Source organism: Antechinus flavipes, chromosome 2, assembly GCF_016432865.1.
Source record: "Antechinus flavipes isolate AdamAnt ecotype Samford, QLD, Australia chromosome 2, AdamAnt_v2, whole genome shotgun sequence".
NCBI classification, from domain to species: domain Eukaryota; kingdom Metazoa; phylum Chordata; class Mammalia; order Dasyuromorphia; family Dasyuridae; genus Antechinus; species Antechinus flavipes.
In genome coordinates this window covers 617,789,497-617,813,491 of record NC_067399.1, presented here as the reverse complement: position 1 = coordinate 617,813,491, position 23,995 = coordinate 617,789,497, and the positions used below count along the sequence as shown (strand labels likewise).

At 35.3% G+C, this 23,995-nt stretch overlaps 1 protein-coding gene across 1 annotated transcript in view; it reads right to left on the bottom strand.

Annotated features, from left to right (window-relative positions):
• ERCC6 (ERCC excision repair 6, chromatin remodeling factor) overlaps positions 1–23,744 on the bottom strand; it is a 110,857-nt gene extending 87,113 nt beyond the window's left edge. The window contains exons 1-4 of the mRNA XM_051981881.1: positions 23,198–23,744; positions 21,317–21,752; positions 5,527–5,647; positions 2,822–2,930 (exon numbers count right to left, since the gene is read on the bottom strand). Of these exons, the coding sequence (XP_051837841.1) occupies positions 2,822–2,930; positions 5,527–5,647; positions 21,317–21,741 (655 nt within the window). The 5' untranslated portion in view covers positions 21,742–21,752; positions 23,198–23,744. The remainder of the gene's footprint in view (positions 1–2,821; positions 2,931–5,526; positions 5,648–21,316; positions 21,753–23,197) is intronic.
• Between the last annotated feature and the right edge of the window lie 251 nt (positions 23,745–23,995).

Below are 23,995 nucleotides of genomic sequence, written 5' to 3'. Positions count from 1 at the left end.
AAGTGATTTGCCCAGCATCACACAGCTAGGAAGTGCTAAATGACTGAGGCTGGATTTGAACACAGGACATCCTGAATTCAGGGCCAGCATTCTATTCCCTGCATCATCTAGCTGCCCCTTGCAAAAGCTTTTTAAATGCATCCAAAATAATTCTAAGAAGGGTTCATGTCAAAAGGGATTCTACATCATCTAATAAGAGCAGAATGAAAAATAATCCTAAAAAAATCCTACATGTACCTGAAACTAGATTATTCAGAGGCATTAGAATTAAGAATACTTGGGAAAGACTTCCTGTAAAACTTTTAGTTGGGATTTAAGAAGTCAATAGATAGAGAAAAGGAGGAAGAAGATTCCAGATTTGGAGGACAGCTAGAGAAAATGCCTATAGATTAGAAATAAGTGTTGTTTGTGCAACAGCAAGGAGACCCAGATGGTTCTGAAGGGGAGAATAAAGCAGGTAACCTTGCATTGCCACAGCTCTCCCTCACTAAAATCCAGCTTACTTGCATGCCATGGCAGCACCTCTCTGATGTTATAGTCCTCTTCAAGAACAAAGGATAAACAACAAGAAGATTGTTCAGAACTACCTGGGACCTTAGGAAGAAGAGAGGCTCAACTAGACAAGTTCATCCCTGGTCTTAAAATAGGGGAACTCTTTCATTTTTAAAAGTCTCCTAAACTTCCTGGAATTTCTCAGCCCCACCAGACTTTCTCTGGGGTCCTTATGACCAGAGATGATCTTAGTTCACTTTTGCTTTCACTCCTATTAGAGTCTTCACACCAACTAGAGTCAACTCTATAGCCCCTATACATCTTTAGATCCTTGATTGCATCTATAGTCTCCTGAAATGGACATTCTCTTCACCACTGCAGCTGGTAAAAAGAAGTTACTAGTTCAATAACCTCTTATGAAACTTACTAGCTATCTGACATGAACTACTTAATCTCCAGAGGCATCAAGTTTCACTCATTATAAATGAAGATGTTGAAATAAATGGCCTCAGAATTCACTTCTAGCTCAGTATCTAAGACAACCATAAACACCCTCCATGGAGAATTTATTAGGAGCATTGAAGGTTGTTTAAATAGGTTTTCCATTGCTTGCAGTTCTATTCTAATCTTCTCAAAGCTTAAGGATGCTTTTACACCTTGTTAAGCAGCCTTCTCAAGCTGGAAGATTCCTCTGTCCCTTCCTCTGCTTGGTCAGCTCCAAGAACTTCTATTTGAAGGAAGCGCTCTAATCAACCAAATTCAAGTCTTTCTTCCTTTCTCTACAGCCCCACCCTCACCCTACTTTGGACTTCATGACCTACCATGTACTTCTCTTCTCAAAACCCTCAACAAGGCACCCTATTCTTCTACCTGCCTTCCCTCCCCCAACCTCTGTGAGCTTCAATCAGCAACCTAAGACTTTTATCTATTGTTTGTGCAAGGTTGCAATCTACACAGATGGAAATAATGCACAGGAGTATCCTAATCTAAAAAAACAAAGATCTTTCTCATAGTGACTATCTTGCATCTCCATATTTAATGTAATTCAGGGATTAATTATAAATATTAGTTTGTCAAAAGAAAATATTAGGATATTAAAATAAAATCATCCTTAAACTTAGATTTAAGTCACTACCCATTTCAAAATAAACCACCATTAACGATTTATGATAAAATGAATTTTAAAATGTCACATTTTAGAATCTGATAGGACCACAAAAACAGGTGAATTTTAGTACTAGAAACAAACTATCAAAAGAAAAGAAAACACAGGACAGGGGCATGACGGAGTGATATCTCAAGCTTTAAAGATCATACCTAGTGATTATTTTTCTACCCACCAAACCACTTTAAAGAGTTATTTGTGGGGTAGCTAGATAGCCCAGTGGATGAAGCACCAGCCCTGAAGTCAGAAGGATCTTAGTTCAAATCTGGCCTCAGACACTTAACACTTAATAGCTGTAAGGCAACTCACTTAATCCCAATTGCCAAAAAAAAAAAAAAAAGTTATCTGAAAACATCAACAATTATTCTTTTGCCAAATTTTGGATAAAATAAGAAAAAAACCCATGCAAGTAATTTCTTCTCAGAGAGTTAAAAAGCTATGAATCATAAGTTTCTATTTCAAGTAGGATATAATAGTGGCTACTAAAATCAAAGAAAAATTATTGCAAAGTTGTATAGTTTCAGGATAAATAGGGACTAATAATGATTTTAAAAAATAAGATAATAGAATTTTATGTGCTTATACATTTCTTTATGTAAAAGGATTTTTGTTGAATATGATCTACTTCCCATGAAATTATTAAGAGTATTCTGACTATGGACTGATGATGCTATACTTATACAATACAATTCAAGTAAGATGTTAAATCAACTTCCTTAAATTACTTGCAAGAAGGTATTAAGATTATTTTACCAAGCACAATGGCTAGTGTATCCAGTCTCTAAAGTACCGAGCAAGAATCTAACTTTCTCTCTTTAAAAAACTATATAATTTAATAGTCATGCGTGACTTTGCAAGTTAAGAGAATTTTTCTAAATTTATTTTGGCAATAGAATTTTCTCCAAAGCTTTTTTTTTTTTTTTTTAAAGTTGAGCTTCCCTTACAGCAAACTGCTTCTGCTTTAGATATTCCCCCTCTCGTACTTCTCTTAAGGATACTCTGAGACCTGACTGGATCCTCTCTCTGTAACCCAAGTCTCAAAATAACAGTATTACTAATGACACTGACAAAAACTCTTAATTCTCCAGCTCAATTATCCTTATTATTTTTCTATGACAAAGGCAGGAGAAAAATAATAACAGAAAGAAACTTTTGTTCTCTCACCTTCATCCTCTTCTAAATCTACAAGATGTTCTTCAATCTCTCTCTCTGCTCCACCAAGTATAGCTTGAAGACGTTTTTGTTTGGCTTTAATCTTCTTTAGTTGTTTTTCCTTGAATAACAAATATCCAAGTTAGAAAAAGTATGAGGGAAGTTTCTTTCTCTTAAATTCAAAATATTAACATAAGTATCTATAAAAACTTTGAAAGTGGAACAAGAGGAACTTCCTGCACATATATTCTCAACTTCAGATTACTTCAAGTAATTGTCTTATCAACTACTGATACTCAAAATATTTTATGCAAGATTATCATTCCCATGCTATAATCATCAAATTGACAAGTAAAATATGATGATATGAAGCTTTAGAACTTGGTACAGAATAGGCTTGAAAAGTATATTTTCACAATACCAGGCTCTACTTCTCAAGTATAATTTCAACACTTATTCCAAGAGAAGCATGACAATTAAGTAATTAACCTGATGAAATGTGTAGTTGTAATCTAATAGTAAAGTATTTCTATAACACATAGAAGCACACTGAAATCTTTCCACTATAAAAAGATCATCTAAGGAAGGACTGAAACCAGCTCTGGTGGATGGAGTAGCCATACTAACAAAAATAACCAATCCTTGAAGTATTAGTCTTCTTCCTAACATCTCCGTTTTTACCTCATCTCTCTATACTTGAGAATACAAGGCTCCACAATTGTACCTCCATCCCTGTACAGAGATAACAGGCAGAGAGCCAGGGAAGAAATGATTTCATGGGTCTTCCTACCCCAAACCTTTGGGATATAGGCTTGAATCAAACTTGAAAAGAAAGGCAATCCTGAGACTAATTACCATGTCTCAATCACTTATAATTTTCCTCTGTACATTACTGCCTCATAGTACTTGCTAGACTTCTGTTTCCCTCCCTTTGTCTCCCCTCTTCCCCCTCTCCCTCTTCCTTTCTCCATCTCTCTCATTTCAAGAAGCCTCACTCACAACTTTGCATTCTACACAGAGAAATTACTGAAAGAAAAAATATATAAGGACTAAGTTGAATTGATTTTATAACTCTGTTTGAATCACTGTTCTTCAGAAAGTAAAGCTGAAATTTTAAAGACTGAAAAAGTTCCTAGAATGGCAAGCAGCTCCAGGTCAAATCTTCCCTCCCATATTAGCAGGGAAATAGTTGTAAGTTTTATTAGTAAAGAGGGGATACAATTTTTTATAATGCTACTGTACTGTCACCCAGCGAAATGTCTGGTTCATGGATAAGTAACCCCACTCCTTGCTGCTCTCTCGTCTAACAACATTTTTCTTCTATCAACCACTTGCAGGGGATATTTATGCCTAACAATTTTGGGACCCATTCAACCTTCATTTGTTTTCCTAAAATCAACACTATCTGCATGGGAGAACCACCTGATACATCTACTTAACTTCAACTATCACAAACTCTACTTATAATCCTGATCCTTTCTCTCTGAACTAAGTTACCACAAACTACTTACTGTGAGAGTCTCACTTCACCCACCTAACTGACCACTTATTAGATACCTAAACCAGGCTACAACTTGGTCATTTCTAACTGCTGTACTATCTCCTCCAGTCCAAGAGAGTATCTTCACCATTTCTTCATATGCTGGCTTTGTAAGCTGACAAGCAGCCACCTCTCTTATTTCCCATTCCTTCCCAGAACTTCATTCTACAATACCTTTTAAGAACGTCATAACTCACTGTGTCTAGAAATTCTAGCTACCACAGCAAGTCAAAAGAAACTGGGTAAGTGATAGAAAATCAGAGATATATTAATAAGGTCAGTTCTGAGTGACAGAAAATGAGCAGGAAAGTAAGGTATGCTAGGTCTGTGTTTGCACTGACAGAAGAAAAATAAAAGATTAATCAAATCTACCTCATTAATAATAAATCTGCTTTGAGAACAATAACTTGTCAGCCCCTTTTAGTATACAAAAAATAGTGAAAAGGCAAAAACACTTAGGCCTAAATGATACAGTGAATTTTTATGAAGATATAGGTAATAGTAAACCTAAAAGTGTTTCATATCATATGAACTAATAAATAAGTATTTATTAAGTACTTATTATGTACCATACTCTATGCTAGACATTGGAGCTACAATGTCTCGTAGCTCCTTCCTTCAAGAAATCTATATTTTATGGGAAAAGACAAATACATACATAACTAAGTACAAAAAAAACAAAGATGATGAGAGGAAGAGAGAGGAATTATGGTAGGTAGGGAATCAGAAAAGGTCTCATGTAGAAGGCAAGAGATTCCATTAAATCTTGAAGGAAACTGGGAATGCTGAGACTCTCATACGAGATAGGAAAACAGTACATAATAGAGCAGGGGACAAAAGTATTGAGTGAAGGGAGAAAAAGGTGTGTGAATGTGACAATGAGTAAGTCAGAAAGAATATACTAAAAGAAAAATAAGTGGTTAAATCTAGGCTATCCATTCCAAACCAGTATAAATAAACTCAGTGAAGAAATTCTGTTTCTGTGTATGTTCAATATATTAATGCAATGTTATGGATGAAAGTTAAATATCAGAATTTTTAAAAAATTTAAGTTAACTACAAATTGACTATTTGAAATATTATATAGATTTTGGACAATATTCCATAAATGAGCAAATCACTTCACATGGCATCTTTTTTTAATGCTAGAAAACAATAAAAGCTTTTCTCCAATCACCTTGTTACATTTCTGTCTCTTTACAGAATCTAGTTTTCTGTTGACATCTTTGTTGTTGACTGCTTGAGGACTAAGATGCTCAATAATTGTATTAATTTGCTTTAGAGATGTTGTACATGACCTGAAAAATAAGAAAAAAAAATTATTTTCTACTCTATTATAGCTATTTTTCAATTTTAATGACAGGAAGATGCTAAAAAACAATAATATTCCACAGTATATTGAGTAGATATAAAATGAATAATAAACTAGAAATCTTACTGTTAGCTACAAAAATATTTGAAAGGATCACAGGCAGTCCAAACCTAGTAATTTTTATTTCTATGGCTATTTTAATTTCAATACACAGCAAAAAAAAAACAAACAAACAAACAAAAAAAAAAAAAAAAAAAAAAACATTAACTTATTACCATTTGTAAAGCATATAAAAGGAAGTCCATTATACTATTAGAAAGCAAGTATAAGTTTTAAATATTCATCATGGAAGACAACTGAATTGGAAATTTTTGTTTTATTTTAGTATTTTATTAACCAACTCAAAACAACTATTTATTAGAGTACTGCATCTAAACTATATGTAGTACAAAAGACAAGCATGATGTAATCAGCGGTGTCAAACTCACTTATAGCCAAAACCAGATTAAAATATAATTGGGAAGTGTTAAATGAAATAAATAACAACATAACATAATATAGATAATGTTAATTAACATTTATTAGAGTACTGCATCTAAACTACATGTAGTCTTCTAAGTCAATAAGCTGCCAAACCGCCCTTCTTTCTATGAGTTTAACACTACAGGTACTTGGAATCAGAATGACTGGAATCAAATCCCAACTCTCATAATTTTTACTATGTGATCATGACCAAACCACTTTCACTGTCAACCTAAGATAACTCTAATCATTTCATAAGTGACGCATGAACCCTGTACTAGTGGAAGGAATTCTCTTACTAAGAAAATCACAGAACTCTGAATAATCTAGTCACAGGGGTCCTCAAACTATGGCCTATGGGCCAAATGCGGCAGCTGAGGACGATTATCCCCCTCACCCAGGGCTATGAAATTTCTTTATTTAAAGGCCCACAAAACAAAGTTTTTGTTTTTACTATAGTCCGGCCCTCCAACAGTCTGAGGGACAGTGAACTGGCCCCCTATTTAAAAAGTTTGAGGACCCCTGATCTAGAACATCTGAATAAAAATGAATAAAAATAGGCTTTAATTTGACACTCATTTTTACTAATTCTTTCCTCAAATTTTCGTTATTCTATTTTGAGAAGAAAAATTCATTGTCCAATGTATGACAAATAGCCATCTAATTTTGTTTCTAAAATAACTGGAAATAATATTTTAATTTTCATAACAGATCCATGTAATTTTTATACTTGTGTCTTTATGTAATATTTGTAATATATGTAAAAATTGTGATAAAAACATTAAAAAGCTTTTAGCTCAAATTCAAAATCTAATGAGAAAGAACCTTTAAGCTCATCTACTGCAACCCTTTCTAATACATGAATACTAATTTTAACATTTCTGATAAAGTAGCTATCCAGTCTCTAAATACTCACACCGAATGATCAATAAATGCTTGTTGACTTACTAACCTCAGTATCACTTAGGGAGTGGCTCATTTCATTTATGTTGTAGTTTTTCCTTTCTGTTACACAGAAACTTTAAAACTACTGTCTCCCCAAGATCTAGCCTTTTCCAAGATAAATTAGCACCATTTTATTCAGCTGTTCCCCAGATGACAGAAATCCACTACTCAGGTAGCTTTCTTCTAGACATATAAATTTGAGCATTTAGCAAAAGAGAATGTTTGAAGGCCTGGCAACAGAGAGTGAGTCAATTCAGAGAAGGGCCACACAAAAAAACTGGAAACTGAATGGATACCCTTCAATTGGAAAATAGCTGAATAAAATTGGCATATGAATATTATGGAATATTATTGTTCTGTAAGAAACAACCAACAGGATGATTTCAGAGAGCCCTGGAGAGACTTACATGAACTGATGCTGAGTGAAATGAGCAAAATCAGGAGATCATTATACACGGCAACATCAATATTATATAATGATTAATTCTTATGGATGTGGCTCTCTTCAACAATGAGGTGATTCAAACCAGTTCCAACTGTTCAATCATGAAGAGAGTTATCTACCCCCAGAGAGAGGAGTGTAGGGACTGAGTGTGGATCACCATATAACATTTTCACTCTTTTCATTGTTTCTTACTTGCATTTTATTCTGCTACTGCCTCTTTTTTTTTTTAAACTGGTTTGATTTGATTTTTCTTGTGCAGCACAAAAATGTATAATTACGTATGCATTTATTGGATTTAACATATATTTCTACTATGTTTAACATATATTGGACGACTTGCCATCTAGGGAAGGGTATGGGGGAAGGGAGGGAAAATTGGAACACAAGGTTTTGCAAGGGCTAATATTAAATAATTCCCCACACATGTTTTGAAAAATAAAAATACTTTTTAAAAAAGAGTACCACAAAGAACCAGCAGCTCAGGTACAACCAAAAGCAGAAAGCAGAACTGAGTTTTGTTTTTTTTTTAAATAGTATTTTATTTTTCCAATTACATATAAAGATAGTTTTCTACATTCATTCTTTTTCTCCTTCCCTCCCTTACCCCCTTTCCCAAGACAACAAGAAATCTGATATGGGTTGTACATTATACAAATAATTTGTGTTTTTTTTTTAATAATAATAGCTTTCTGTTTTTCAAAACACATTCAAAGGTAGTTTTCAACATTCACCCTTGCACTGGGTAAATTGTGGTATATGAATGTTATGGAATATTATTGTTCTGTAAGAAATGACCAGCAGGATGAATACAGAGAGGACTGGCTAGACTTACATGAACTGATGCTAAGTGAAATGAGCAGAACCAGGAGATCATTATACACTTCGACAACGATATTGTATGAGGACATATTTTGATGGAAGTGGATTTCTTTGACAAAGAGACCTAACTGAATTTCAATTGATAAATGACGGACAAAAGCAGCTACACCCAAAGAAAGAACACTGGGAAACAAATGTGAATTATCTGCATCTTTGTTTTTCTTCCCAGGTTATTTATACCTTCTGAATCCAATTCTCCCTATGCAACAAGAGAACTGTTTGGTTCTGCAAACATATATTGTACCTAGGATATACTGCAACATATCCAACATATAAAGGACTGCTTGCCATCTAGGGGAGGGGGTGGAGGGAGGGAGGGGAAAAAAATTGGAAAAGAAATGAGTGCAAGGGATAATGTTGTCAATATAAAGTAATCATTAAATAAAAAATTAAAAAAAAAAAAAACATTCACCCTTGCAAAACCTTGTATTCCAAATTTTTCTCTCTCCCTCCTCATTTCTCATCTCCCCTGAACAGCAAATAATCCAATATAGATTAAACATGTTCAATTCTTCTAAACATATACCATATTTATTATACTGTGAAAGAAAAATCAGATTAAAAAAGGAAGAAATTCGGGGGGGAAAAAGTAAACAACAAAAACGGTGAAAATCCTATACTTTGATCCACACTCAATCTCCATAGTTCTCTCTCTGGATGCAGATGTTTTTTTCCATCACCTGTCTACTGGAATTGCCTTATTTATACAAATCATTTGGAATAAAAGAATACAACAGGGCAAAGAATCACGTTTTGTGGCATGTCACAAGGGGCCTCCTAAGTTGATAATAACTTACTTATTAATTAATACACTCTGGATACAGTTGTTCAACTAATTATGAATCAACCTAATTCAACTACAATCTAGCCCAAACCCCAATTTTTTCCATCTTGTCCACAAGGATATCAAAAGAAACTGTCTCAAATACCTTGCTGAAATATCTACCAATTCTAGGGCCATGCAGGACAGCAAAGTGATATACTGAACAGAGTTCTGGGCCTGGAGTCCCAGAAAGACTAATCTTTTGATATGAACAATTTTCAGATGATGAAATTGAAACTATTTCCACTCATATGAAAGTGTTCCAAATCACTACTGATCAGAGAAATGCAAATTAAGACAACTCTGAGATATCACTACACACCTGTTAAATTGGTTAAAATGACAGGAAAAAATAATGATGAATGTTGGAGGGGATGTGGGAAAACTGGGACACTGATACATTGTTGGTGGAGTTATGAACGAATCCAACCATTCTGGAGAACAATCTGGAATTATGCCCAAAAAGTTATCAAACAGTGCATACCCTTTGATCCAGCAGTGCTACTACTGGGCTTATACCCCAAAGAGATACTAAAGAAGGGAAAGGGACCTGTATGTGCCAAAATGTTTGTGGCCTGTTTGTAGTGGCCAGAAACTGGAAAATGAATGGATGCCCATCAATTGGAGAATGGTTGGGGAAATTGTGGTATATGAATGTTATGGAATATTATTGTTCTGTAAGAAATGACCAGCAGGATGAATACAGAGGGGCTTGGAGAGACTTACATAAACTGATGCTAAGTGAAATGAGCAGAACCAAGAGATCATTATATACTTCAACAACAATACTGTATGAGGATGTATTCTGATCGAAGTGGATTTCTTCAACAAAGAGATGATCTAACTCAGTTTCAATAGATTAAGGATGGACAGAAGTAACTACACTCAAAGAAAGAACACTGGGAAATGAATGTTAACTGTTTGCATTTTTGTTTTTCTTCCCGGGTTATTTTTCTGAATCCAATTCTTCCCGTGCAACAAGAGAACTGTTCGGTTCTGCAAACATATATTGTATCTAGGACATACTGTGACATATTTAACATGTATAGGACTGCTTGCCATCTGGAGGAGGGGATGAAGGGAGGGAGGGAAAAAGTCAGAACAGAAGTGAATGTAAGGGATAATGTTGTAAAAAATTACCCAGGCATAGGTTCTGTCAATAAAAAAAATAATAATAATAAATAAATAAAAAGACTAATCTTTCCGAGTTCAAAGCTGGCCTCAGACACTAGCTGAATGATCCTGGGAAGTCACTTCACCCTGTTTCCTCATCTGTAAAATGAGCTGAAGAAGGAAATGGCAAAGCACTGCAGGTATCTCTGCTAAGAAAACCCCAAATAGGGTCACAGAGAGTCAGACACAACTAAACAGCTAGAGCCACTTCTCTCATCTACCAGTAATCCTCCCCTCAAAAGAGTAGTTTTGTAAAACTTTTTTTAATTCACCCATCCTGCCTCCCAAAGACCACAGCTTCTTTTTCTAAGTGTTCCCAAACCATCTGTTTACTAATCTGTTTTACAATTTTGTTAACATTAAAGTTCTTTACAAGATCTACCTTTTTCCCTCTTTAAAAAAAAAAAAAAGATATCAAGCTTATGTCTTATGCTTCACTTTTTCCAGAAATCTTACCTAAAAATTACCTCAGTACCTTGGGATAGAATTCATCCATGTCAGGAGACAAACTCATTTAGAACAGCTAAGTCATCTCTTATATCCTCACCAATCTTAAGTTTTATTTCCTTTTTACTAAGTTTGTTCTACATTTTCTGGTCCAAATATTATTCATCTTGGCATAGTAGATATAAAATAATTCTATGTCCTGTTAACAAAATACCATCTGTCCCAAGGAATGGATTCTGTCCCTTTCCTATTCTTGTTTCAAAGGAACCCAAAATAACAATCTTTATGGTATTTAACATTTTCTTATGAGTTTTAGTTCATCCTGAGCATTAACATTCAAATCTACCAAAGATCCAAGAAATTCTTCTGCATTATCACTGGTTCTATTTTTATACTTCCATTGTTTGTAAATGTCCTTTGTAGATATGAACTCAAAAAGTTCTCTGTACAAAGACTCTTTAAATGTCTCTACAATATGAATTATTTGTGAAAGTACAATCAGAATTTCATTTTTAAGAACATCTCTAATATTATCTTATTTGATCCTTCAAAAAATTTATCTATTATTATTCTTACTTTATAAAAGAGGGAATTGATGCTAAGAACTTAAGTGACTTGCCCAGTATCTCACAGCTAAAGAGTTTTGGAGGAAAGATTCAAATGCAGATCTTAAGACAATTCATGTCCTTTATCATTCTGCAATACTATGTGCTCTACATGTCCATATAAATTTTCTTTGAAAATCTAAGTCTTTATGATGAAAATACAAACGAGGCCTATGAGTTGAATAAAATGAGAGTTCTTGAGTAAGGGAAGGTTGAAGAACTAGCTAAAAATGGAATACAGGGATCCTTTGTTGACATCTGTGTAATGACCGTGCTCGCATCCAGGATACCCCAGAATCAGCTGGAGTCAGGATAAACAAAAGTCCTCAATCTTTATTCTTGGTCCCCAGACTCAGGATTGAACAGGATGGAAGCAGAATCTTCGCAACCACCTTTTCCTCGTCTACCCCGAGAATGTGTGTCCCTGGCTAGCTTTACTCCACCCCCTAGTCCCTTCTACAATCTTCTATACACCAATCACTGAGACAGTACGGATAGTGGAAAGGACCATTTTTCAAGCATATGCCCATAGAGTATTGTCCAATCAGAAGTTAGCCTCTCGGATGTCCCGATCTTGGTGCATAATTCCAGCCCTCTACACATCTGGGTATAGCTGTTATTGACTGACAAGTCTATTGCCCATAAATGTTCTGGGTCACAGTTTCAGGGCTGCGAGAAGTTCTTACAGTTGGTCACAAGAGAGCACAAGAGATGCGGGAAAACTGGGACACTGATGCATTGTTGGTGGAGTTGTGAACGAATCCAACCATTCTGGAGAGCAATCTGGAATTATGCCCAAAAAGTTATCAAACTGTGCATACCCTTTGATCCAGCAGTATTTCTATTGGGCTTATACCCCAAAGAGATACTAAAGAAGGGAAAGGGACCTGTATGTGCCAAAATGTTTGTGGCAGCCTTGTTTGTAGTGGCTAGAAACTGGAAATTGAATGGATGCCCATCAATTGGAGAATGGTTGAGTAAATTGTGGTATATGAATGTTATGAAATATTATTGCTCTGTAAGAAATGACCAGCAGGATGAATACAGAGAGGAATGGTGAGACTTACATGAACTGATGCTAAGTGAAATGAGCAGAACCAGGAGATCATTATATACCTCAACAACGATACTGTATGAAGATGTATTCTGATGGAAGTGGATTTCTTCGACAAAGAAATCTAACTCAGTTTCAATTGATCAAGGATGGACAGAAGCAGCTACACCCAAAGAAAGAACACTGGGAAACGAATGTGAACTATTTGCATTTTTGTTTTTCTTCCCAGATTATTTTTACCTTCTGAATCCAATTCTCCCTGTGCAACAAGAAAACTGCTCGGTTCTACAAACATATATTGTATCTAGGATATACTGCAACATATCTAACATGTAAAGGACTGCTTGCCATCTAGGGGAGGGGGTGGAGGGAGGAAGGGGAAAAATCGGAACAGAAGCGAGTGCAAGGGATAATGTTGTAAAAAAATTACCCTGGCATGGATTCTGTCAATATAAAGTTATTATTAAATAAAAATAAAAAAAAAAAAGAGAGCACAAGAGAAGCACCTGCACTTGTGGCTACAAGAAAGCAGGGACCCTTCCTACATAAAGACCAGAACACAAAACAGGATCACACTATCATGGAAGCACTAAAAACTGAAAAAAAATGAACAAAATAAAAAAAGCACTTAAACATAAAAAGCTCCCACAATGGCAAAGAAGACCAAGCCACAACTTCAAAAGAAAACAACAATATGAAAACTCCTATAATCAAAGCTTGAAATAAAAATGATATTTGGCCATAAACTCAACAAGAATTCCTGGAAGAGTTAAACAAAGAGAGAAAAAAAGAAAATAAATGGGAAAATAAATGACAATGGTGCAAAAAATTATGAAAATTATCAAGGTGGTAAAAGAAGTACCAAAAATATTAATATTAATTAAAATTGGCCTAATGATAAAAGTACAAAAATTCATTTTAAAAAGCAGAATTGGCCAAATAAGATAAGAGGCACAAAATCTCAATGAATAAAATAATTCTTTAAAAACTAGAAACTGGACAAACAGAATTAATGACTTCAATGGGCATCAAGAAACAATAAAACAAAATCAAAACAATTAAAAAATAAAAAAGTAGGAAATAGGAAAAACATCATTGGAAAAACAATTGACCTGGAAATAGATCTAGGAAAGAGAATTTAAGAATGATTGAACTTACCTGAAAGCCATAATAAAGATAACAAACAAACAAAACAAAACAGACATCATAGTACAAGAAATTATATAAGAAAACTTCCCTGATACCTTAGATCCAGGGGATAAAATCTTCCTAAAAGAGATTCCTAAAATGTAAATTTTACCAGAAATAGTATGATTAAATTCCAAAATTCCCATGTCAAGATAAAAATACTGTAAATAGTCAAAAAGGAACAATTCAAATATCATAGAGCCAAGATTTAGAAGTTTCCATATTAAAAAAAAATGGAGGGCTTGAAATTTGATATTCCAGGAGCCAAAGGAGCTAGCATTACAACCAAGAAAAATGGAGTATAGAAAAACTGAATACAGTCAAGGGGAGAAGGGAGGGTAGTGAGAAATGGACACATAATGAAACAGAATTTTCAAGTAATCCTCATAAGAAGATCAGTACTGAACAGAAAATTTGACATTTAAACATAAGACACAAGCAGGAGAAGATAAACATGAAATAGAAATTATAAAGGCCTCAATAAAGTTAAACTGTTTAATTTATGTATGGGAAAATAATACATGCAATTCCTAAGAACTTTATCATTACCAGGGCAGTTAAAAGTAGTCTGCATAGACAGGGGGCACACACCAATTATGTTAGGATTGTTTCGAAAAAAAAAAAAAATTAAGGGTTAAAAAAGAGAAATGGAGAAATCAAGATGGTGAAGTAATGCCAAGTTCTCCTTCAAATCTTTCCAAATTCTTTTAAATAATGACTAAACAAATTTTAGGGTATCAGAATCCACAAAAAGATGGAGTGAAACAATTCTGCAACCAAAGATAACTTGGAAGGCCAGCAGGAAAGGTCTGTTGCACCAGGGTGGGCGTCTAATGCAGTCTTGGTAAAGGCTGCTTCAGTACAGAGCTGGCCCTGGCCTACGCACCAGCAAAATAGGACTGGGCCTTGGCATCTCTGAATCAGCGTCACTACTGGCAGTTTCCAACCTCTCAACCCAGAGACATCGAAGATGACTTGGAAGATCGGCCTCTCAATAGGGTCTGTCTCACTAGGGTGAGAGGGCCTTGGGAAACATCACCCCAGAAGTGTACCTTGGCAGCAGTGGTAGTATCAGGCCTGTAGGGATTTCTAAAAAGAGCTGCACAAAACCCCTGAAGCTTGAGACATAACCCCTTCCACCCTGGAAATAAAGGCATTCTTTACCAAGGAGTTAAAGCCAAGTAATAGATAGGGGAAATAAGCAAACAACAGAAAAAGATTCTGACCACAGAAAATTACTGTGATGGTTAAGAAGAGCAAAACAACACTTAGAAGAAGGTTACTAAGTCAAAGTCCTACATCCAAAGCCTCCAAGCAAAATAAAAATTGGTCTCAAGCCATGGAAGAGCTCAAAACGGACTTTGAAAATCAAATAAGAGAGGGAGAGAAAAAACTGAGAAGAGAAATCAGAGTGCTGTAAAAGGAAATAAAAAAGCCAATGAGGAGAAGAATGACTCAACAAACAAAATTGGCCAAATGGGGAAGGAGACACAAAACTTCAATGAGGAAAATAATTCCTTAAAAATTAGAATTGAACAAATGGTAGTTAATGACTTTATGAGAAATCAAGATACAATGAAATAAAAAAAAATGAAAAAAACAGAAAACAATGTAAATTACCTCATTAGAAAAAGACTGACCTGGAAAACAGATAAAAGATAATTTTTAAATTATTGGTCTATCTGAAAGTCATAATCAAAAAAAGACATTCTCTTGCAAGAAATTACCAAGGAAAACTGTCCAAATATTCCAGAATCAGAGGCTAAAACAGAAATTGAAAGAATCCACAGATCACCTCCTGAAAGAGATTCCAAGAGGAAAACTCTGAGAATATTATAGCCAAATTCCAGAACTCCCAGGTCAAGGAGAAAATATTGCAAGCATCCAAAAAGAAACAATTCAAGTAAGAAGACTCATAATAAAGATAACACAAGATTTAGCAGCTTCTACATTAAAGTGGGGAGGCTTGGAATATAATATTATGGAAAACAATGGAGCTAGGATTACAACCAAAAATCAGCTACCCAGCAAAACTGAGTATAATATCTTAGGGGGAAAGGTAGACATTCAATGAAATAAAAGAATTTCAAGCATTCATAATAAAAAGACCAGAGCTAATTAGAAAATTTGGTTTTCAAATACAGGATGGACTCAGGAGAAGCATAAGGAGGGAATCAGGAAAAAGAAATCAAAAGGAACTTAAGGTTTATCTGTTTACATTCCTAAGATGATAAGATGATACTTATACCTCATAAGAACTTCCTCATTATTATGCCACTAGTAGTATATATAGACAGAGGGCACAAGTGTGAGCTGAATATTTAAGGATAATATAAAAAATAAAATAAAATAAAGAGGTGAGAGAAGGATATATTGCGAGAAAAGGAAAGAGAGAGGTGAAATGGTATAAAATACCTGCCATAAGAGGCAAGAAAAAGCAGTTACAAAGGAGGGGAAGAGAAGGAGGGGAGGGGGAGTGAGTAAACCTTACTCTCATCAGAACTGGCTTTAAGAGGAAATAACATACACATTCAACTTAGGTATAGAAATCTATCTTGTCCTGCAGGAAAGTAGGAGGGGAAGAAGATAAGGAGGAAGAATGATAGAAGAGAAGGCACATTCAACATAATAACTGTGGAAATATATATATAGGAATTGCACATGTTTAGCATTTATTAGATTACTTGCTGTCTAGGGAAAGGAGTGAGGGAAAGGGAAGAAAAAAAATTTGGATCCCAAGGTTTTGCAAGGGTGAATGCTGATAACTGTCTGTGCATATGTTTTGAAATCAATAAACTTGGGGCAAAAATTTCAACAAGATTTAAAAAAAAAAGAGAGAGAGAGAGAAAGCATATTGAGGGAGGAACTGATCAGAAGCAAAACACCTGAGAAATGACAGGATAAATGGAGAGAGAGACAGGGGAGAGGAATATAATTGGCAATAGTAAATGAAAACAATTTTGAAGCAAGTTTCTCTGATGAAAGACTTTTTTTGCAAATGCATAGGGAACCGAGGTAATTTTTTTTTTTTTTTTTTTTTTTTTTTTTGCTGAAGCAATTGGGGTTAAGTGACTTCCTAGGGTCATACAGCTAGAAACTGTTAAGTGTCTGAAGCCAGATTTGAACTGTACTATCTAGCTGCCCCCGAGTTAATTTTTTTAAAAAATAAGAGCCCATTCCCCAATTGATAAATGATCAAAAGATATAAATTATGGCCAATGGCTTATAAAATCATGTTTAAATGATCATCTATGAATGACTTTGCTATTCTCAGCAATACAATTACTATTCTAAAGGACTTATGAAAAATACTATTCATTGTAAACTATTTGCATTTTTGTTTTTCTTCCCGGGTTATTTTTACCTTCTGAATCCAATTCTCCTTGTGCAACAAGAGAACTGTTCGGTTCTGCACACATATATTGTATTTAGGATATACTGTAACCTATTTAACATATATAGGACTGCTTGCCATCTAGGGGAGAGGGTGGAGGGAGGGAGGGGAAAAATCAGAACAGAAGCGAGTGCAAGCAATAATGTTGTAAAAAAAATTACCCTGGCATGGGTTCTGTCAATAAAAAGTTATTATTAAAAAAAAAAAAGAGAGAGAGTAAAGGAAAAAAAAAAAGAAGAAAAATACTATTCATGTACATAGAAAGAACTGATAGCTCTGAATATAGATTGAAGCTTACTTTTTTAAACTTTATTTTTCTTAAGTTTTTTTTGAGGGAGAGAGGAATGTAAAGGATATCTACACTTTTGTTTTACAACATGACTAATATGGAAATGTTTTGCATAACTTTACATATGTCTTCTCAATGTGAGGTTGGAGTGGGGAGGGAGGAAGGGAGCAAATCTGGAATTCAAAGTTTTAAAAGCAAATGTGAATGTTTAACCTATATATTAAATTACTTGCTGTCTAGGGGAAGGAGGAAGAAAAATTTGGAACACAAGGTTTTGCAAAAGGGAACATTAAAAACTATCTTTGTATGTGTAGAGGGCCACAGATAGTGAAGGAACTCTGGGTAAGGTATAAAACCTTTCAGCCCAAAAGGAACCTGCTAAAAATGTCTGGTTCAGCTCCCTACCTCCCCTAAGAGCTCTTCATCTTCTTGGGAAGTCAGGAAGTAGTGAAAATCTGTGTTGTGATTGAAGCAGAGTGATACTAGGCAGAAGAATGATACCAGGCGTCAAACTACATACAATAGCAAGTTGTTTATGTGATCCCATTTGAGCAGTATATACTTAGTGTATGCCCAGCATTGTTTTGGTTACATAAAGTATGAGGGTATAAAAAGGAGAAAGAACTGGGAATAACTAGACTCCATATTTCCCCCACCCTCGGAAGTTATGCCTCATCACTTCTCCACTAAGACGGCATATTTTAATCACCCCAGCTTGGGGGCTCTAGAAAGCACAGTATGTTTTGTCACCCCAATTTTGGGGCTCTAGAAAGCAGGACACAATAGTATGTATTTTGGAAAATGAAAACCTATTATAAAAAAGTTTTAAAATTTTATTTTATATATAACTGGAAAAGTTTCTCACAGCTGGGTATAAAAATCTATTTTGTCCAGTAAGGAAATAGGAAGGGAAGACAAGGGAAAGGAAGTTGGGGAACCTGGGAATGACAAAAGAGAGGGCAGATTAAGAGAGGCAATGGTCAAAAGCAAAACAAACTTTTAAGGATAAAGAGAAAGAGAATAATAAACAGAAGAAAATAAGATGGGTAGAAATATTTAGTAATCATGAAAGGGAATGGGACAAACTCACCTATGAAACAGAAATAGATAGCAGCAGAATGAATTGGAAACCAAAGTCCAACAACATGTTGCTTACAAGAGATACATATGAAACAGAAAAGAAACAGTTAAAATATGGTGATGGAGCAGAATCTATTATACTTCAGCTGAAGTAAAAAAGTTAAGGATACTAATCATGATATCAGACAAAGCAAAAACAGACATAATTAAAAGAGAATCAGAAAAATTACATTTTGATAAAATATCAAAAAATTTTAGAGCCTGTTTCTCTGATAAAGACCTCTTTTTGCAAATTAAAAAAATTAGTTCTTGAAAATCATCTCAAAGATCAAAACCTTGTGACCTTTTTTATCAAAATAGAAAAGAATGCCTTGCCACCTAAAGTTCTTAGAATTAGCAGAGGACAGTAAATATTTCTACTCAATACTAAATTCTTATATGTTTTGCCTGATTGCACATATAGAAAGTATATCAAATTGCTTGCCTTCTCAAGAAGTAAGGAAAGGAAAGAGAAAGAAAGAAATTTTGAATATCAAAAGTTTTAAAAATGAATATTTAAAATTCTTTTTACACATAATTAGAAAAAATACATTAAAATTTCCCAAAATATATACTGAATTCCTGATGCTTTAAGAAGGCGCATAGACAGACAGACAGACAGATTTTGTGTATATGAGAGACTGAACCTCCCCATCTTACCCAAAGCAACAATACAGGGGCCTGATCCCACTGCTAAACATCAGAGAAACTTTGCCCTGCTCTATTTCCTTTCTAGGCCAATTTGCTCCAACTCAAGCAACTTAATGGCAGCCTGATCTAAGAGGCTGTATCATATTAGAGCCAGATTTAGTACACACACATTAGCTTTATCCTTCTGCAGCTCAATGCTCCCTAATTCAAGTGACCTACCAGCTTTAGTCACAGATATGTGACACCATGCTCAGCCAGTATGAAAAGATTTAATTTATGAGGTGTGATTTTGTTTTTTTTTTTGTTTTTTACACCTGAACAATTCCAAAAGATTTGGGATAGAAAATGCCATCCACATCCAGAGAGAGAACTATGGAGATGGAACGTGGATCAAAATAGAGTTTGCTTTTTTTTTCTTGTGGTTTTTTTCCCTTGATTTTTACTGTACAACATATCAAATATGGAGATACGTTTAAAATAGTTATACATGTTTAACTCAAAAAAGATTGCCTGCTATTTTGGGAATGGGGGAGGTAAGAGAGAGAGGAAGAAAAATTTGGAACAAAAAGTCTTACAAAAATGAATGCTGGAAACTGTGTCTTGGAAAAATAAAAAACTATTGAGGGGAAAAAACAAATAAACCACACTTGATACTATATTTTTGTTTTTTCAAAAGCTAAAAAAAATTTATACATGGCCTTCACAAAGATTCTATATGTTTTTAAACTTTACTTGCTTAGATTATAGAAATGACAAAAAAAAAAGTAAATGGTATTTAACGATAAATTATTACACTGCTGAAACATATACTTAAATGTATTATACTCTTATTTCAGAGCCTCTGACAAAACAGTTATCATAAAATCAGAAAGTAAACTATGTTCATTACATAGCAGAATCAGAATCCACATGTGCTAAGAGATGAAAATTCAATATGCTTTAAATGCTATTGCCACAGAGAATCTGGGGCTAGAATTATGAGACTACTTTATATGATTAAACAAAAAACATATACAAATCAAACAGGTATATACTGAGGAGGTTCTTTTACCTGACTTTATGCTTCATACATATGTTCTACATGTCTTAAAGTTCTTAGGCAATTTTTAAACTTATAAATTTTAATAATTTTCTTCAGTAACAAAAGTAAAAGTAACAGCTAGATGGTTCAGCAGATAAAGAATCTGCCCTGTAAAAGCCGAGTTCAAATACCACCTCAGAAACTTATAAATTTTATTATACATCCTTAAGAGAAGGATTTTACTACCCTATATACAGCCAATTGCTATTATAGCATTATTTCTAAAATACAGGTTTCGATTTTCATAATGCAGATTAAAATTCTATCTGCCTGATATTTAAGCAATTTTGTATGTTTATATTTTTTCTAAAGATTTTTTAAGAAGATATTCTGAAAGAACAATTATCTCTTAGGATAACAGAATCTAAAAGTTGAACATATATTTATTTAAACTGAAATTGAAAATGAAATATTTATTTAAAATGCAAAATGAATAATCTTGACTATATTAAGCTATTTCTAAATTAAATACAATCCAGATTCAACAAGCTTTCTACCACACTTGTAGTTTACTTAATAATAAAACACATCAATATTCTCCCCAGCTTAAACTTTTATAAAATAACTGGAAAGAACAAAGTGCTTTTCCTCCAGTTAAAAAAAAAAGACCATGGCAGATGATGATGATTGATACTTCTCAAAAAAAAGTGCAGGGTGGTATAAAGAGGACTTGTATTTGATGACAAACAAGGTACCAGGTTCAGCTCAGTCATGTTTTAAGGGAGAGAGGCAGGGTTAAGACTCCTCAGTCTTCTCTTAGTAACCTAAGACCCCTTCCACCATAGAGTCTATGATACCATGAATCAATCATTAACACTAAAAACAAATCTGCAAGTCAAAAAAAGAGGTTCAATAGAAAATTAATCTGTCATCATCTTAACTTGTTCAGGAGAAAATTCAATAAAACTTAAAATAATTACTAAATTCTATTTTAAATAGTAAATTTGAATTATCTCTATTTTCTAAAATGCTATGGCTTTTTAACTTTTTCACACCGTTCTTAAACAGAAACTCCCATATTAAAGACTGTATTAACTTACCTGAGATCATCTAACACTGAATGGTATTCTTTTTCTGCTTCAGCTAATTGAGCTGCCCTGTTAGCTTCATGAATTGCTTTATCTACTTGTTGAAGCACTCCTTGTTCTAACACATCTTGGTCATAGACATCAACTCCCAAATCTTTGAGTTCAACTGCTTGAGCACTATGTTCTACAGACTGAATTTGTTGTCTGTCTATGTGCAACACTGGCGGTCCTTTTCTTGGGACTTCAAACATACCAACCACTGAAGAAGTGGATGGCCTATTATTAAAAGCAGAAGGAGTGAAACTTTCTTCCATTTTATCAAGAGCTGCATTGTCTTCGGGACCAATGGTAGTTTCTTCAGCATTGTTGAAAGATTGGCTATTTAAATCTTTCTCTTGAGTTTGACCTGAGTGTTGAGTATCTTCGTTTGGCATCATTTACAGAATATCTGAAACAAGAAATTTGCAAGTTAAATAATTATTACAGTAAAGCTTGAATATTTTATCTTCCTTGTTACAGAAAGGAGAAACTTAGTTTTTTGAAAAGTCAAATAATAATTGTGTAATTAATCATTTTATAAAGTCAGGATTTTAAATCCATACAGATTTTCTTTAAAAGTTGTACTGGGCTATGATTTTGAAACAAACATAACAATAGCACACACTTTGAAAGTTGGTCATCTAAAACAGGGCTTCTTAAACTTTTTCCATTCACAAACTCTTTTCATCTTGAGAAATTTTTAAGTGACCCCAGGCATATAGGTATATAAAATAGGCATACAAATCAAACATTTACTGATAATAAATCATGTCATAACCCTCACATAAACTCATACAACCCCATTTGGATTCGCGACCCACAATTTAAGAAGCTGGGATCTAAAGTACTAAGTTACATTATAGTTTACAGTCTCAATAATAAAAGTCTATTTAGTTGACAAGAAAGTGGTCAATCTGAATCACTCAAATTGGCATTTTCACTGTGTTGTGCCATAAACAACATTCTAGATTTTAAAAATCAACATCTAAATCCAAAAAGGGATTTTAAAAAAAAGTCTAGTAGCATTCTAATACTAACACCCCCATAGGCTGATCATCATAAATGGATATATGATGAGAAACATCTTAAGACAGTAACAGAACAATGTATGACTCAAAAAACCTGAATTCTAGTCTTAACTCTACCAACTACCGCTTGTTCGACCCTGAACAGGTTACTTAACTTCTATAAATCTTTTTTTTTAACCTATAAAATGAAGTAATACTATTTGTCCTATCTATCTTACCGGATGTTATGAGGGAGAGGGAAAAAAAAAAGTACAGGAAAGCAGTTTGTAAGCTGCATTCTACCAACAAAAGAGATTACTCATCCCTAGAATCAGAGTGGCTAATTTCAGATGCTTTCAAAACCACTACTGCCAAATAACACTTCAATATCTAATGTTGCTAAATCTCATTAACAGAGACATCCTAACATACAATATAGGCAAACTGGTCTACCCCAAGTGTCAGTAGGTCGTTTTTATGAAACAACAAAGTTCAGTAATGCAGTATTTTAAATGAAATAAAGCTCAGTAATGCAGCTCTTTTCACAGAAAAGCATAAATTCCTAAAATGACAGAAAAGGAAAATTCTTATATAGATAATGTGGCTTAATGTCCTCATTTTACTGATGAGTAACCATAATTAAGTGTCATAAGGTGGGAATAGGCGCATGAAAAGTGTCCTTCGAATTTACATAAGCTCCGCCTTTCAATTGAATTTAATACCATCACTGCGGGAAGGGGGTTTCACCGGCGCGCTATGCTTTTAAACCCCGGGCCAGGCAAATATCAAAGTCCTCTCAATTGCCGGGTGCTCCATTAACTACGGATCACTATAAATTAACTCTTACTTGATCCGCCCACTTTGGTCCAAAGTGTGGAGGACCGGACTGGGGGATAGGGGTGAGACGCTGTTTTGTCGCGGGTGGCAGGGACAAGCACCGGAGTCTCCAAGTGGGAGTCTTCCCACCGATGCTGAAGTTCAGATGTCACTAGAGCGCTGTCCCGGGATTGGGGTCCCCCCGCCCGGAAGCGACGGGGGTGGGGGTGGATTTTGAACCCCACACACACACACACAGTGGGGGCTCCCGGCCCCGTCTCCTCCCTCCTCCCGCAGCCGCGTCAAGAGCAGCAGGCCGGGAATCTCAGACTCCGGCCCGGGGCCGCGCCGGACAAAAGTCTGCGGCCGCTCCAGGTTTCCTCAGGTCTTGCCCGGGCAAAAACAAATCCTCGCAGAGCCGTCCGGCAGTCCAGACCCAGGGCGGCGCGGAGACGGGGCGGGCGACGAGAAGTGGAGTCCCGGACCGCGCGAACACTCACGAGAGCCCTGAAGACCCGGATAAAGGAGCTGCCACGGCGCCCGCCAACGCCGGCCGCCACCGCCGCCACCCGCAGCTGTGCCTCAGGAAGCGGACCGGACACCGGGGGAGGCCATGCGCATGCGCAGGAGGCGGAGAAAAGGAAGCGCATCAGACTCTTCTGACCACGCATGCGCGTCCCCACCTGGCTCCTTTTCACGTGGGTGTGTGACGACGCTCACAGGGGTGTGAATAATAATGTGATATGAAGGAAAGGACAGGAGCGCGCTGGGCCAGAAACCAGAAAGCCCTGTTTTCACAAATGCAGTCTCAGATATTTGTTAGGTAAAA